The 18,102-nt window shown below is 36.8% G+C and overlaps 2 protein-coding genes across 2 annotated transcripts; both read right to left on the bottom strand.

Annotated features, from left to right (window-relative positions):
* Positions 1-425: 425 nt before the first annotated feature.
* On the bottom strand, positions 426-7,769 carry tmem150b (transmembrane protein 150B). Its single transcript, XM_048198508.1, has 7 exons — positions 6,209-7,769; positions 3,945-4,028; positions 3,794-3,853; positions 3,357-3,424; positions 3,157-3,284; positions 1,427-1,604; positions 426-1,303 (listed from the first exon to the last, which is right to left on the bottom strand). Exons 2-7 carry the CDS (start codon positions 4,007-4,009, stop codon positions 1,104-1,106), a joined length of 699 nt encoding a protein of 232 aa, XP_048054465.1. The 5' UTR covers positions 4,010-4,028; positions 6,209-7,769; the 3' UTR covers positions 426-1,103.
* Positions 7,770-8,164: 395 nt separating this feature from the next.
* Positions 8,165-17,218, bottom strand: adsl (adenylosuccinate lyase). Its single transcript, XM_048198477.1, has 13 exons — positions 16,982-17,218; positions 13,919-14,122; positions 13,608-13,652; positions 13,321-13,400; positions 12,824-12,995; positions 11,210-11,256; positions 10,976-11,066; positions 10,782-10,851; positions 10,556-10,703; positions 10,345-10,435; positions 8,815-8,904; positions 8,451-8,627; positions 8,165-8,318 (listed from the first exon to the last, which is right to left on the bottom strand). Exons 1-13 carry the CDS (start codon positions 17,126-17,128, stop codon positions 8,232-8,234), a joined length of 1,449 nt encoding a protein of 482 aa, XP_048054434.1. The 5' UTR covers positions 17,129-17,218; the 3' UTR covers positions 8,165-8,231.
* Positions 17,219-18,102: the final 884 nt, after the last annotated feature.

Here is an 18,102-nt window from a genome sequence, read left to right as displayed (position 1 = left end):
ACACACACATACAGGCAGTGTATTATAAGTTTTTTTTGCAAAATATGCAAATATATTTATATATACACATATTTTAGTATGTTGAGAGTGTAGGAAGACTGACTCGTTTACATTATTTGTGGTGCTTCATGGGAGTGGGCGGAGCTAAAGAGTTCTTTTGGCACATTTTGCTTGTTTCGACTCTTTGGTTGGTGGTATTTTCTGTACCGCATCATGGGTAATGTAGTTTTTCACCACAAATTTCACTGTGTGGGCTGACAGCTTCAACAGAAGTAAATACCATCGATTAACAACCTCATAGCTCACAGTAGGGCTAAGAATCAATTCCCCTATGGAGAAAATGAAAGGTTTTGACTTCCAGAACCCTTCTCTTACACTATTGCAAACCACAACTATCCAATCACTTCCCAATGGAAAAAATCAAGTCCCACCCTACATTTTTTTATTGTTAGAGAAGCAGTGCCATTTGGACATACGTCACAACAGGGAAGAAAAGGCTATTGCAACTTCTGTTTCATGCTGACTTTAAACTTTAGGGCTACTACATATTACTGAACAGTTAAAGAATAACATCATATTTTTTTGCTTTAAATGTTCAATTTGTAGACTTGGCAATTGTTAATATTGTCACATTTGTTTATTTATTTATATTAAATAACAGCTTTCTTTGATAATGGTCAGATAAAATTCAATTATTTATAACAGAATATACTTAATAGCATTATGTAAACAAAGTCATTAAGGCTAAAAAACATACCAAAGAGATCCGGTTTGAGGTATTACCGTTTGTTGTACTACAATAACATAAATAAGTGGAATACTACATTGATTATCCTCTCACATTATACACTATAATCATCTTAAGGTATATAACATATCATGTAAACAATGTTGCTCATAAATTCAGCATAGCATTTCCACAATATAATTTATACTGTAAAATCCAACTCCAACTCAACTCCAAACATGGTGTAAAATGGGAGCATTTTATATAATGTGTGTATTTGTGCATTTAGCAATGTTGTGTCCATGTTATATGGTGAGTTTGTTCCAGTTGTATGTATATCTGTCTGATTACCACAGCCACAACTTGCAGCTCTTCCTCAGTGAATCTCCTGTAATGTCCACACACCATTAGCATCACTGGCGGGTTTCATTCCCTTCTTCTGTACGGTGAGCTTGTGAAAGTCAATGTGTCTGAACTCTGCTGCAAAAATCCCAAACAGTGCAAAAAAACCCATGACCAGAGCCCACTCACACATGGCAGCTTCAGAGCGAAACCCAGTGCTATGGAGAACAAACACTGAGAAGACAGAGGGTTAAGGACAACAAAATGAACACTTAGGATAAAATGTAGTGAAAATGCACTCATTTCATATCTCATTTCAGTTATGAAATGTCATTGTCCATGACAGCTGAAGGATACTGCAGATGACCAAACAAGTACAGTGGCTGCAGAGGATGACACGCACAGGCACGACCCACTTGCGGTCAGGTGACGGCGGGCTGTAGTACGCAAGCCACGCCTGGACCCAGAAGTAAGCCAAACCCAGGAAGAAGGCCATGAGCGCCCCAAGCAGATGAACCCCCATCACTACAGATTGCTGAATGGACACACACATATGGATGTAAATCATGCATGTAATGCAAATAAAGGCCCTGATATACTCACAGGCAGCGTTGGGGGTAATGCATTACAAGTAACGCGAGTTACGTAATCAGATTACTTTTTAAGTAACTAGGGAGATGTGTGTGTCACGTTTTTTTAACGGTCCGCCTGAAAACAAATGTCGTGATGCCAAACCCCCTCATGGAAGAAGAATGCCGTTGTGTTTACAACTGTGAAAATGAGTGCTTTCCAGGATCAACTAAATGCTGGATTTTCAAAGTATGTGACGTTCATGGCTTTATTGTTGCAGTAAACTTGCACAATGTTCTTGAATGATTAATTTAATAGATGCACACCGGTCTGTTATTGCAGGTACATCGACTTTACATTTAACGCCCCTAAAAATGACACGGAACAAAACGAACTGTGATTGGTTGTGTTACATGTCAGTCAAACGTCCTCGGTCCTTGGCCAATGACAGCTGCCGTTAGTCTGAAGGTCGGGCTATGCGAGACTCCTAGGGATGTAAGTAACGATTACCCTCATGTCATGATTCAATACACATATCACGATACTGAACTCACGATACGATATTATTGCGATGCTTCAAGACATACGTATGGTAAAAGGTTAACAAAAAATTAACTGTTGATTAAAATGCTAAATTTGGCATTACATTGGGGGTGGAAATGAACAGGCTTGGACTTGGTGCTGGTAAACCAATGCACAGGACAATGTTGACACCAGAATAAAAATATTCATGATTCTGAAGCTGAAAATACAGAAAAATACGATTATGTTTGCACTATGTCATTGTCTAGATATATTTAAAATAATGTAGGCCACTTTTTACTGTTAGCACAAGATATTTGATATTCCCCCATTGCATTGTTAAACATTACGTTCAACATTATAATTAGTAGTTCAATGTAGAACTGACACTAAAACTTTGTAAACTTGAATTTTTTCCTCACACAGTAATTTTCATTTTGGGTGAACTGTACACTATACATACAGTATTGTCGCATTTTTGTATTGTGATATATTGTTCTAGTTTAAAACATCTTTCCGGTGTGTTCATGTTATCACTCGCATTTGACCCTGACCTCGACGGACTGAACAGAAGAAATGATCCAGAGAAGAGTTCCATGTCAAAGAAGGCAGAGCCTTAGAGCCACACCTACTGTACCTTATACATCAGGGATGGGCATCTTTGGTCAGGGAGGGCCACTGTACTGCAGAGTTTAGCTCCAGCCCTGATCAAACACACCTGAACAAGCTAATCAATGTCTTCAGAACTACTAGAAAGCTTTTATCAGTTAAACTCTGCAGGACAGGACTGAAGTTGCCCATCCCTGTATTACGTCATCGCCATGAACCAAGCTGTTTCGAAAAGCACCAAATGAACTATATTTGAAATGATGTCACATCAGTTCGTTCTTTGATTTTGCTTTAAGTATATCAGGGCTTTAATGCAAAAGCAACCACAGCACAATTCGCAAGTAATCAAGTAACTTCCATTCGTTCACCACACAATTAAACTGTACCTGGAAGTTTCCTAGAATGGAAATGCCAATGCTAGAGATGAAGCCAAGCACCAGACCGGCTGTATTTAAATGAGATGCACGACCCAAATCCCGGATCTGTTGAAATCTGATTGTGACAATCCATAGAGCTAAAGAAAGAAAAAGAAGTCACACAGAAGGTACAATACAGTAGGCCTTTTCCTTTTCAAAACAAGACTCACCCAACACACAGCAAATGTTGCAGATCTGAGAAAACAGGCAGCTCTGGGGGCTGTATGAGCCACACGTGCTGGAGGAAGCAATATTCATGGATTTTCAATGTTATACTTTCAAAACCCCATGCATTTATGCATTTCTGGCTCTGGAACGTCTTACAGACACGGTAAGGTAATGCCAGAGGAGAACACTTCTTGAGGAAGATTAAATCCTTTGGTATTAGCAAGAAGCTTCTTTATATAGACAGCATACCGATTTGAATCAGGAATGATTTTTGCAAATTCAGAAAGATTTGTAATGAGCAGAAGGTATAATTTGTGCTTCATAAAAGTAAGTAATCAAGTAAGAGTACCAAGTATTCAGTTTAAAACAAATTCCCCCAAAAAATAATACTTAAGCTTAGTCAAGTACAACTCCAGTTTAAGGTAGGCTACATACATACCTGATGTAAGGGAATTCTTCAGTTATATTAACAGAGTTATTGGACACTGCTATGGCATACCTGCACACAACCAAGTGCAGAAAGGGTCAAATAAAAACAAAACAAAGAGGATTTTAGTCAGTGAGTCTGTGAAACTGAAAGAAATACTCACACAACCCAAAGCCCAATTGTTCCAAACACTGCCAGACTGACAGGAAGTAACGCCCACGCCCACATGACGGACCAATCAGATCACCTGTAGATAGAACATGTGACTCTTTATGTATTATGAGTTCACATTTATTAGCATGTATAAATTATAACTCTCCTCATATCACAGTGACCAAAGGAACATTCCAATAACCTTGTATTATTTGTGAAAAGATAACTAGAGACCTCAACACATCTGTTCTCATTTTTATTCTATTATCCCTTTGCATATACTGCATCACACCCTATTCACCCATTGCCCCCTAGTGTCTATATGCAGGAACAACATAACACATCAGCTTGAATATTACAAACCTAAGGTGTCTTCACAGGCTATTCAACCATTGTGAGACGGTTTTAAAAGCATAGGCCTACACAATACACGTCACAGGAAGTGCACAGGGAAATACAATTCAGTCATTCAGTCATTGCCAACTTACTGCACTGAACTAAACAACATTAAAAAGAATGATCATTTTTATTCAGCTTAATTCACCTTTGGTTGTTTACAGAAATAAAGATGTGGCCGTACCAATAGCATTATCAAGACACATTATAAATGATCCCAAATCACATTTAGTTTTATATTAAACACAAGATATATTTTATATAAATAAATATTTCACATATTTCAGATGAATACAAATCCACATATTATATATGAAACAATACATGTAATTATGTAATTATTATACATTATGTATAATTATAGCTTTCATAAGTGTCTACTAATACTCTGAGCTCTGAGCATGTCACTCAATGACAAAAACGAACAACAAAAATGCCAGTGGTGAGAAAAAGCAGTTAAGAGAGCAATCTGATTATAGCGATATGTATGTTTGCACAAGCTCTGAAATTCAGCATTCCAATAGTCACGTCACATATTTACTATATAGCACTTTATACAACAGACTGAAAACCTGGGAAACAGAAAGCAGCTCTAGATAAACAGAGTAAGCCACTATCTGCTTAGATTTTTACAACCCCACCAGTAGGCTATAAGTTATCACAGAACCAGTGAGTTTAAGGGAAAGTAGTGTTTTTCTTCACACGCCAGCTCTGGTTACAGTGGTGTTAAATTTTATTCTGTACTACCATCTGAAGAACAGAAAATGAAAGTGTCTCCTTACTTTTCTGACAGTTAAAACCTCAAAACCAAATTCTTTTTCAGCAATTTTCCAAGCTGTATGTCTGCCAGTTTTTCTTCGAATGGCAAAGACTGGTATGCAGATATTGACAGTTTACTGCTTCACTGGGAATTAATATTACCATCTGTTTCTCATGTATTATTTTTTCAGGCCAGCAAAGTAGTATGACATTCCCCTTCAAGCTTTGGTTCCTCTGAGGGTCTCTTCCCTACCACTATAACTACAGACATTTTAAATCCTCTAAAACTGTTTTCATGACAATTATAAGAAAATAATCTGAATTCAGAGAACAAATGCAAAGCATTAGACTGAGGTACCAAATGATTTCTTAAGCCAACATTGAGATGACAAACCACTACTGTATGTCATGAGATTCATTCAACTATTTTTACAACAGAAAAGATTTTAGCCACAAATCACTTAAACCTGTTAACAAAATCTTCAATTTAAGAAAAGAAAATAAGAGTGGTGAGAAGTTTAACTTTAATGAAAGAGCAGGCATCGAAGTCAGCAAAAGAAGTTGAAAATATAACATAAGATACACGCGTAAACACCATTCTAAAGTTTTTTTTTTAATTAATACTTTCATTCAGCAAATATGTGTTCAATTCAAAAGTGACAGTAAGATTTTTACATTGTCACAAAAAAATAAATAAATAAATGCTGTTCTTTTGAAACCTGAAAAATATTAAGCAGCACAGCTGTTTTGACAATAATCAGAAATGTTTCTTGATCATCAAATCATCATATTAGAATGATTTCTGAAGAATCATGATCATCTGAAGATGCTGAAAATTCAGCTTTGCCATCACAGGAATAAATTATTTTGAAAAAAAAATATATTATTTAAATAGAAAACAGTTATTTTAAACTGTAATAATATTTCAAAATATGACTTTGTCACTTAATTTACAATTATTTATTAGCTACAGACGCTTCAAATTGGGAGCAAATAAATAGGCTACTGTGAGCGTAAGAAACCTCCTTCAAATAAAAAATCTTACCAAAGTTACAAAAACTTTTGTCGCATAATATTAAAAATGAAATGTCAAAGTGTAAATGAGAACCTCTGACTTACCGCTCTCTTATAACACTTGCTGCTTATGCATGTATACAGTCAGAAACACTCAGCACAACTGCTCGTTAATGCGAATATCCAGTATAAATGCGTACAGATTTGGCCTAGCGTCAAAATGTGAACGAAATATGATCTAAGAAGTGACTCTTATCATGGGATGATTTGAGTTTGAGTATCCGCGGGCAAATGAATCCCTATTAATCAGCGAAATAAGAGTAGATTCGCCAGACTGGTTCAAGCTGACGGTATAGTAAACGTCCAACAGGTTTCAAACCTTTGTGACTATGGACTTTGCGCCTGCATAATTTATTTATAACTGCACGAGTCACGACTAGTTTGAGTCGTTTAGAGGCTTGTGTGCTTTAGTTCAAACACTCTTCACGTTTTACACCCACAGTCATGATGAATTGCTATAGTGACATAATATCACTTGCATGTAAGTGGATAATCCGTTGGTGTCCTCCCTCATTATTTTATTATACAGCTAGTTAAGCCATTTATTGCCATGGTAAAGACCTTTTGCACATTTAAATAGTGTCATTATTATTACTTAACATCACATGTAGCCTACAGGTGTTGGACAATTAAATGGAAAACACCTTTTTAGACCACAGTAATTTATTAATATGGTGTAGGGCCTCCTTTTCCAACCAATACAACATGAGTTTGTCTTGGGAATGACAGATACAAGTCCTCTTTCAGAACAGTGGCCGGGTCACTATGTGATGCTGGTGGAGGAAAACATTTTCTGAGTTGCTTCTCCAAACCCCAAAGTGGCTTAGAAATATTTAGCTCTGGTGACTGTGCAGAACATGGAAATGCTCAACTTCACTTTCATATTCATCAGATCATTCTGTCACATGTCTTGCTGTGCATTGGTGCATTATCATGCTGATACACAGCACCCTCTTCAGGGTACAATGTTTGAACCATTAGGTGCACATGGTCCTTCAGCAATAGTTTGGTAGTTCAGCAATGGATCAAGCACAGCACAGTTATCCCTACAGTATTCCCTACTGTGCTTAATGCCATGATATTGCACCCCAAATCATCACTGATCCACCCTGTTCTTCACTCCGGGCGGCAACAGTCCGGGTGTACACACCGTAACTCCCAGACAGTGAAGATGGACTCAGAGAACAATACATGTTTCACATTGTCCATAGTCCAATATTTCCTCTGCTGGCAGCAATGAAATCGATGTTTGGCATTGGCTCAAGTGACCAAAGGTTTGGCTATAGCAGCCTGACTATGAATATTGACTCCCGACGAACAGTTTTGGTAGAAACAGAGTCCAGGTGCGCATTTAATTCTGTCGTGATTTGGGCAGATGATTCTTGGATACAATCAGTACCTGGACATCCCTTTCAGACAGCTTCCCATTTCATTCCCATTCCCAATTCCCATTTTTAACCCATTTAAGGGTTAAGAGTTGCATAATAAACATAATGAAAGGATAGTTCACCCAAAAATGAAAATTCTGTCATCATTTACTCACCCTCAAATTGTTCCAAACCTGTATGAGTTTGTTTCTTCTGCTGAACACACACACAAAAAAGATATTTTGAAGAATGTCTGTAACCAAACAGCTGATGGGAACCATTGACTTCCATAGTATTTTTTCTCCATACTATGGAAGTCAATGGGTCCCATCAGCTGTTTGGTTACAGACATTCTTCAAAATATCTTCTATTCCTTTTAAATCGGTCAAATTTAAACTATTTAAAACACCAATATCCAGCAAAGTTCCTCTAGATAGGGAATTTGAATGTAAATTTTTAAAATGATTTTTAGATAATTGTGTAAATTTGTCAATACAAGAGGCCAAAGTGTTTGTCAGAAGGTTGACACGTCAATATTACTACACACCTGATGTATGAGAACTACATGTTGTCAAAATGCCACAAAAGCATATGTAAAAGCATAAGCAAATGCCATAAAAGAGCACACGAAAAGTTAAACAGCTAGACATTTATTCATTGTCATACAGTTCTGAAGCGTCAGTCACAGAGTCGCACGTGTCTCAAAGCTCTAGTTCAATCTTCACGTCCATTTTACTTTTGTATGGGTCTAGAACAGGCCTGACCTCCTCAGACAAAAACCTTGTAACCTGAGAGAGAGAGGGAGTGAATGGAAGGGTATTACAGCCAACTTCATAATTAAACCACTGAGTAAATCATGTGATGAATATTAATAGGATAGTAGTTGTACATCTAGGTACGTCTAGGCTGAATGCGTATACCTGTTGTGGGGCTCGGCCGATGAAGGTTTTGGGATCCAGTAAGGTGTCCAGCTGTCCTAGTATGGGGGTGAAATATGGATCAGCCTGAACCCGAGCCAGTAGGTCATTATCTCCCCCTTCCTGTTTGACCACGGCCGCAGCTTGCTGGGAAAGCACACGGATCTTCTCATGGCAGTCCTGAGTGCATTTTCAGTACAGACAAGGATGTTAGTTAATGGTAAAAGGCACTATAAACATCTGCTTTGCTCACAAAAAGAATATTTACAGCAAGCAATTTATTCAAACATCTTGGGGTTGATTTGCCAAAGCAATTTGCAATTTTAATTACAAGACAAGAGTTTTATTATTTGCCGATTGTTCAGACCTGTCTGTTTCCTCCAGCTTTCACCATGGCCATGATGATGTTTTCAGTAGCCATGAAGGGCAGCTCATGACGGATATGCCTCTCGATCACCTATAAAAGAGATGTATGACATAGGAATAGTGTAAGCTTAGGTGAGAGTAGACACCAAATAGGGCTGGACAACAAACTCAAGCTCCTCTGGCATTCCTCTTTAAAAATTCTCATTTTACACTTCTAATTCATGACCGGTGTTTTGTTTTGCTCTATCTTCCGCTTCCGCATTTGTCAATAAATCACGGATCAGAGGTCAATCTTCCGCCAGAACTAGACTTGCATACGGCTGTTGCCGAAGGCCAGCTATTATAGTTTATGAAGTTTTAAATATGGATACAAAAACACATTGCATTGCATCAGATGGCCTTTATTAACTGCCTGGAGCCGTATGGATTACTTCTATGATGGATGGATGCACTTTTTTGGGCTTCAAAATTTCGAGTGCCATTATAAAGCTTGGAAGAGCCATGTTATTTTTAAGGGGATAGTTCACCCAAAAATGAAAATTTGATGTTTATCTGCTTACCCTCAGAGCATCCAAGATGTAGGTGTCTTTGTTTCTTCAGTAGAACACAAATGATGATTTTTAACTCCAACCGTTGCCGTCTGTCAGTCAAATAATGCTAGTGGATGGGAACTTCTACAATAACAGTAAATAAAACTTGCTTAGACAAGTCCAAATTAAACCCTGCGGCTCGTGACGACACATTGATGTCCTAAGACACGAAACGATCGGTTTGTGTGAGAAACTGAACAGTATTTATATCATTTTTTACCTCTAATACACCACTATGTCCAACGGCATTCATCACTCGATTCGTTTGGTCTGATCGCGCTCTGACAACAGCAGTGATGTCTCGCTCTCATTGAAGTATATGCGCGCAACATCACTGCCGCTGTCAGAGCGCGATCAGACCAAACGAATCGAGTGATGAATGCCATTGGACATAGTGGTGTTTTAGAGGTAAAAAATGATATAAATACTGTTCGGTTTCTCACACAAACCGATCGTTTCGTGTCTTAAGACATCAATGTGTCGTCACGAGCCACAGGGTTTAATTTGGATTTGTCTGTCGTGTTTTATTTACTCTTATAGTCCAAGTTCCCGCTGACTTGCATTATACCACTGACAGACGGCAGCGGTTGCAGTTAAAAATCATCATTTGTGTTCTACTGAGGAAACAAAGTCACCTACATCTTGGATGCGCTGGGGGTAAGCAGATAAACATCACATTTTCATTTTTGGGTGAACTATCCCTTTAATGTAACTCCAGCGTTGTTTGTCTGAAAGAAAGTCATATACACCTAGGATGGCTTGAGGGTGAGTAAAGCTTGGGGTAACTTTAATTTTTGGGTGAACTATCCTTTTAAGTAATCAGCTTATCACATAGTTCATTTGATAAAAACTGATACAGATAATTACCAACCCTGATAAAAAACTTTTTAAAATATCTGTTGAAAAAAGATGTGTACTGAGAGTTGCACACACACACACACCTTAGGATACACGACCAGCCCTTCAGTGATGTTCTGCAGAGTGCTGAGGATGATGTCAGCTGTGAGGAAGGACTCGGGCAATGAGATCCTCCTAAATAAGCAAAAAATAGTTGAGACAGGATGTTGGTGAGAGCCTAAAGTTATGTCTTCACAGAGCCAAAATGGTGCAGTGCCACATCATATTGTCAGACAACAGATGTCGTAACAGTGCCTGTTAGCGCTGTCGTCCAGGGTTCTTTCCAGCCACTGCACTGATGCAGTCTGCAGAGGGTCTGACACCAGCGCCATCAGGTGGCGAGCAAGACTACAGCAGCGCTCTGCACGCATGGGGTTTCTCTTGTACGGCATGGCACTGGAACCTAAAAACAGAGGAAACCATGACAGATCAAAGGCTGATTTAAAATATGATCAAAATTCTGTCTCACATACAAACTCACCAATCTGCTCTTTCTCAAACGGCTCCTCGATCTCTTTCAGATTAGCCAACAGACGAATATCAGTGCAAATCTACAGTTGAGAAAACAAAAACAAGTTGTTCTAATCAAACAATTAATGTTGATTACTTTTCTGTGACCATTGTTGATTGTTATAGCAGCTAATTTATAAGTGATCTCAGTTATTGGTGTCTGACCTTGTGTACTGTGGCTCCGAGGCTGGCCAGCACACAGAGTGAATCGACATCAACCTTACGACTGTACGTCTGACCCGTCACCAAGTATGATCTAGAAAAATGGAGGAAGAACTGATTAACCATGTGCACACAAAAACATATAAAATGTATGTCTCTAGCCAACAACATTTAGCATTTAGAAGCAAAATTAAGCATTTATTATTCAACTACAGAAATGAAATAGCTTGAGCATACTTTTTAAATCCAGCCATCTCAGTGACCATCTTATCCAACTCCTCCACCTTAGAGAGAAAACAGTCAAAAGTCAGTTTAACCATAGAATAAACCACAAAGATATGATGTTATTGGCGTTTTTCTCTTCATGCTACAAAACTGCACAATCCACAAAAAGTTTAAAAGATGCAATAAACCCCAAATACAATCAATGCTGATATTTTTGGGTAACAATGTCAATAGGAGTTAAACCTTAAGTTATAAAATAAGGGGGCATTTATGCAACAATATTTTCAACTAAAAATGTAAAGTTTTTGGCAGTTCATTTACACTACAATGCGTTTTGGGGGACTGAAAATGCAAACATTTGAAAATGGGTTTCAAAGTCCAAGTTTCTGAAAACAATTCTGTTATCGTCTCCATGTAAACTACAAAAATGCGAATCTGTGAAAATGGTGACAGTCTATATGCGCGTAGTGTTCCTTTACAAAGTGACATCGCCAACTACTGCCCTGGCATTGAATAACACAGCGATTTTTATTCGTTTTCACCGAGCCCTGTGAACAGGGGTCATTTTGACAACATTGTTGTCTATACGTGAAACTTTTCGAAACAAAGGAAAAACTTTTCTGTTTTTAGTACATCGTTGTCGTGTAAATGTAGCCTAAATGTATTTATTACAACAAAGATAAAAAAAAAATCAAATCAAAAACAAATCAAAGTTTATTTATAGAACGCTTTATAAAAACAATAATTGTTTACCAAAGTGCTGTACAAGCATAACCAGGATAAAATAATTTAAACATAACAAAAATAAAAACATTAAACACTAACCAAATCAAAAAACATAAAAAACAGTTCTCATACTGAGTTAAACTGAAAAAAACCCACACAAATTTAAGTTTACTATAACTTATCATCATGCACCCCGATGGGATATTGCTCAATCAATACTTGGGTGAATCGTTATTCACATCCTCCTCCAAGTATACAAAAGTATATACTTAATTAAACTTCTATTCAAAAGACTGAGGTCAAGTTAAGATGTTTTAATATTTATAAAAAAGTCTCTAACACTCATCAAGGCTGCATGTGTACAATTGAGTGAAAACAGTAATATTATGACACATTACTGCAATTTAAAATTACTGTTTTCTATTTTAATATATTTTAAAATATTATTTATTACTGTGATCAAAGCTGAATTTTCAGCATCATTACTCCAGTCTTCAATGTCACGTGATCTTTCAGAAATCATTCTATGATGATGATTTGCTGCTCAAAAGCATTTCTTCTTATTATTATCATCATTATCTTATTATAATGTAAACAGCTTCACTGTTCAATAGTGCTTAATATTCTTTGCTACATTTTATTAATGATAATTTAATGAATATAAAGTTTAAACATTTATTTGAAAAGGTCTTTACTGTCACTTTTAATTAATTTAATGCATCCTTGCTGAATAAAAGTATTCATTTATTTGAAAAGTTTTTAAAAATCATATTAACCACAAACTTTTGAAAGGTAGAGTATATAGTATGCTGGAGACAAAGTACACACTACTAAGTATGAAGTAAGCCAGTGTTAAGGCATAAAAATCAAATTCAGCTGTTGATTTTCTTCTCACTTTACCTTCTCATGATCCCCCTGGAAGAGCTGCAGGAAGCTGGCCTGAGTGCCCGTGGTTCCTTTGACGCCCCTGAAGCGCAGGTCCTCTCTTGCACGCTGAAGATTGCGCATGTCCATGACCAGATCCTGCAGCCACAGACAGGCACGCTTCCCGACAGTAGTCAGCTGAGCTGGTCTGAGAAAAAGATGGGGATGAGGAGAGGGAAAATAAACCCAAAACCAGCCTAGTATTGTTGTATTAAATGAAGAAAAGTTGAAAAGAAAATAAGAGATTTGAAGAAAATGAATAATGTTGTATGGGTTACAAAATGAGTGAATGTTGAAGAGTGATTGAGATGTGTCAGAGATTAGATGGACAGGTCATGAATGAATAGAGGATGGGAAGGAAGAAAAGAAAACGGTAGAAAAGTTCATTTGACATGCACACTCTAAACATGCTCTAATATCTAAATACTTATTTGTGAGGTTTAGTACACGCACTGAACCTTGACTTTACTCACTGATAGTGGGTGAAGCCTAAAGTCGGCTGGTCGGCGTAATTCTCTGCAAAGTTCGCCAGCCTGTCTATGACACGAGCCAACTGTGGAAGAGAGAACGTTTGAAAACAATAAATACTTTACTGCAGTGGATGGTAATTATGGAGGACTAGGAGTATCAAATTTATGGCCAAAGCATTTTTTTTTATTTGCATTTAAAATTTGCACGATAAAAGGTATTATTTTTATTACTGCATTTAATTAACATTTTAAACATTAAGTAAATAAACAATAACAAAAGAAAGTCAAACCTTGGGTAGCAGAATATCAAATCCATCACGCAGCATTATCAGATCCTACAGATAAATCACACACACATTTCAATAAGACCATTTTAAAATAATATACTGACTTTAGAACAACATGCTTTTTCTTATAAGGATTTTGCATGGCGCCTTATAATTATATCTTGATTTTAATTGCAACTAAGATTAAAAGGTTTTACTTCATGTTTGGTTGGCATATTCACTCTATAGTCACTCTGCTCGGACAATTCCAGCAGCACTTCCACTGAGTCCAGTTAATAGGAACAGATAGTGGTGTGATAATATTTTTGCCTCACCGTGTTGTCTCCCACATAACAGGACGTGGCACCCAAGTGGATGATGGGAGCAGCGGTGGGACAGCAATGAGCGAACGTGTGCACATGAGCCATGACATCATGCCTCAACTTCCTCTCTTCCTCTGCAGCCATGACGAAATCAATGTCCTCCGCGTGAGACTCCATCTCGCTCACCTGGGCATCGGTTATCGGGAGACCCAACGCCTGCAGACAGGATATTAGAGCGATAAAGAAATGTATTATAGTCACGATGAAACAGAAGTAGTGAAAGATCGCTTCTTCCGTATTGTGATGTACATCCTAGTTTAACGAATTAATGAAAAAAAAAAGCAGGGTGGGGACATTTTGATTATTATTGATATTATTATTATTATTATTATTAATGATATATTAAATGCATGCACGGATGAATTGTTCACAATTATCTATAACATGCATTAGAAAATACATAAAATTTTCATGTATTTAAAATTTCCATTGTAATTGAAGCAACAAGTAGCAATATGTAGAAGCTTGTTAGCAGCAGCTTATATTTTTTCACATTTGAGGTATAACTGTATGTACATTATGTTGTACAAGTCTCATGAAATTCACAAAAACCATTAAAACTTCCACAAGGCTTGAAAATAGCAATTTTTGTTTTATTCTGTGTTGCAGGACTACAAACTGAACAGCTCCATTCACAATATAGCAAAGTCTCTCATAGCTTATTGTTAGGGAAGCACAATATACCAATATCATATTGGTTATCATCAGCCAATATCAAATTGTCGGTATTGTCAGTAATGGATATTTAATTATTAATGCATTCTCATTTCTATTATCTTCATCATTTATTATTTATAATATCTATACATTATTATCACTTACTATAATATCTTTGTTATTTTTAGCAAATATTACAATGAATATAAATTTTTCATACTGTACATTTTAATGTTGTGATACCTAACTTCACTTGTAGCATTTTAAATAACTGATTTTATTTTTTAAAGTTTTATTTAATTTATAAAATTTATCAAATGTAAGTTTTAAATATTCTATTTATTTAATGTTTTTAGGGCTGCAACTAAGGATTATTTTGATAATCCATTAGTTGGCCAATTATTTTTTCGATTAATCGGATAAAAATCCCAATTTTATTTATTTTATTGGCAAAAAACACATTATTGCACATCCTGCCCAATGTACTTCAAACAAATGTGCCAACTGAATGCTATGAAAACATACAGTGCTAAATTTATTAGACTACCTGTCATAATAAAGAGAGAACACAAATATTTTATGAATCTATCAAAACTTGTTTAAAACTAAAAATGTTATAGCCTATTACTAGGCAAATAACAAACTGAAACAACTAAATAGTCATTATTCACACATAATATCCAAAAAAAACTTAACAGTCTGTTGTAACATTTACAGATAAGGATAAGGATGAACGTTTTGGGCTGAGGACGCACGTGCATCTGTCAAAGCGCCTGACAGGGCAAGCCATTACACTAATGCATTAGCTTGAAGCTTAAAATAATGAATTCTCGTGTTTTGATCGGCTCTGATCTCGTACCTTTCCCGCAGCTACTCACTCTGTTTCCTCCACTATTTTTAGATGCATTTTGTCCATAGAAATGCTTTACTCAATGCAGTAATTTGACGCGACTGTCAGAAGTTTTAAGTGCACGGTGGGCGGACCCGACTAATCAATATTGAGAATCGTTGTCAATGATTTTCATTATCGATTATTATCGATTTTATCGAATAGTTGTTGCAGCCCTAAATGTTTTAGTTAAACATACATTTCAAAGTAATTATTTGCAAATTATATTGGCCTGTTTCATCCTTATATCATTTTACTGAAACACATCTTTAGCATTACACAGACAGAGGGTAAAGGTCAACCCTCAAGAGTCACTCTCCTGTTACCCTGACATTTACATTACTTATTTTGGAAACACACACTCGTACGCTCTTTCCCAGGGCTTCGTCTACTGTTAGTGTGTCCCAAGGACTAGATTAGTAAAGTTCTGTAGCGTGACTTTACTTCCAGAGCAGCTAACAGAAACCTGTCTGTCTCAACAGGTCAGAGGATGACCACCATGTGACCAGACGACTGTGTTCAATTAACATAATACTCAAGTAGCCTTTACTTGGAGTTACCGGGCGCTCACAGAATCTTAGTTCTTGATTTCTATACACTCTTCAAACAAACAATCAATGCAAGTCTTCACATGTCAGCAAATCCCACCAGTCTAAACCAGTCAATAATTTGATTTCTAATCAAGTCGACTATTGTTAATCTCAGCAAACTGAATATCTGTTATTTGAATTTGAGAGTTCTTTTCTAATACCGATTCCTACGTTATCATCTAAACTGCTTATGGTTTGACAGATTCAGTGACCTTTAACCTGACATATACAGAGCTAGACATGACGGTTATAAAACAGAGATATATGTTTTATGAACTGAATAATACAGTACATCAAATTATCATGGCCCTATAGTTTTAGACACAGTAATATAGCATTTTTTTTCTTTTTTGGTAAAGTTATGAATTGAAATACACCGATGAACCATGTACCAAATATCATAATTATAGTAGCCATTCAGTATCATCTCAAACTGGCATGTTATTACAATCACCAACCATGCTATAACCACCACTTTTAAGGTACTTTTATGTTTTGTTTTGTTTTTTCTGTTCATGTACAATGGCAGGAGTACCATGGTATTATTGGAAATGGTACACATAGTGCACAAATTTCAATACTATGATATTACTATTTAATTCAATCAGCGTACCATGGTACCACCATAGTACTTTTTGTATGGGCAAGGTTGTCAGCCTGGTCCACTTATTAAGCATTAAACATATTACAGCACAGCTCATGTCCAACCTTTCAAACTATTTTTAGACTAAGAGAGTTAGCAACTTGAGATCTCCACTCACTCACTCAAGGTCAAAAACTTAAGACAGAATCACACTTGGCATTCAGAGGATCACAATAACAACACAAAGCATCTCTATAGACAGTCTATAGAAATAAATGCAAGATAAATAAACAGACCTTCTCGGCCTTAGCGAGATAAATCCACAGTTTTCTCCAAGTTGTGAATTTTTTCCTGTCGCTGAAGTTATAGGCCATCTCTTTGCTGGCGTACCGGGACACCAGCGGTGAGCGGTATTTCATGAACTCGTCCCCGGATCCCTCCATGCTAGCAGCGGTTCAGTGAAGCGCCCAGTGCCGCGAACACAAGACTGCTGCACGCGGATATGTCTTGCAAGTTTCCAAGAGAAGGCATACAGGATTTACGACAGTTGTAATAGTTTGACGGCACAGAGCATCACGACTTCTAGCAAGTGGACGCCATCTAGTGTTTCTGGTTTTACTGTCACTAGCCCATGTCAAAACAGCAAACCCTCAAGTATCCTTTGTATAGTGCTGCCAAAAATGAAAATGTTGTCATCATTCACCTCACCCTCAACTTGTTCCAGACCTGTATGAGTTTCTTCTTCTGATGAACACAAAAGAAGATATTTTGAAGAATGTTGGTAACCACAGCTGACGGTATCCATAGTATTTTTTTTCATACTATGGAAGTAAATGGCTACCGTCAACTGTTTGATTATCAACATTCTTTAAAATATCTTCTTCTGTGTTCAACAGAAGAAATAAAATGAGGGTGGATGTGACTACACATGCCACGATTTTAAGTCCGGATGTCCCATTCAGAGATTTTCAGAGATAACAAATGTTTGGAGGTTTCACCATGACAACTCCCTCTCTTTGTTTTTTAAAAATGACATTGCCTGAATGATCAAATTTAGCACTCTTATGGAAATATGGTAACATTTTGTTATTATCATTTAAATCTTCTGTAATTTTCACTAATTTTGTTGTAAATAAACATCTCAGGAAAACATTATGGGGTTTCAAATCAGAACATGACTTTCTGGGGCATCGATTTCATAGGGGACACCAGCAGAACTTACAGCATGTTTATCAGGCATTTTGGGAGACACAAGTAAAGAAAGTACATATTAATATTCCTATGAAAGAGATATTATTATGAAAATGTTGCCAAGTTATTACTCCCATTATTACACTTCTTTTTTCATTACATGTTGCCCCAAGAACACATTAATAAGCAAATGATATACAGTGTATAGATACAATGTATAGAACCG

Source organism: Megalobrama amblycephala, linkage group LG1 (assembly GCF_018812025.1).
Source record: "Megalobrama amblycephala isolate DHTTF-2021 linkage group LG1, ASM1881202v1, whole genome shotgun sequence".
NCBI lineage: Eukaryota > Metazoa > Chordata > Actinopteri > Cypriniformes > Xenocyprididae > Megalobrama > Megalobrama amblycephala.
The sequence above is the reverse complement of the archived record's forward strand: the minus strand, read 5'-3'. Positions and strand labels throughout refer to the sequence as shown.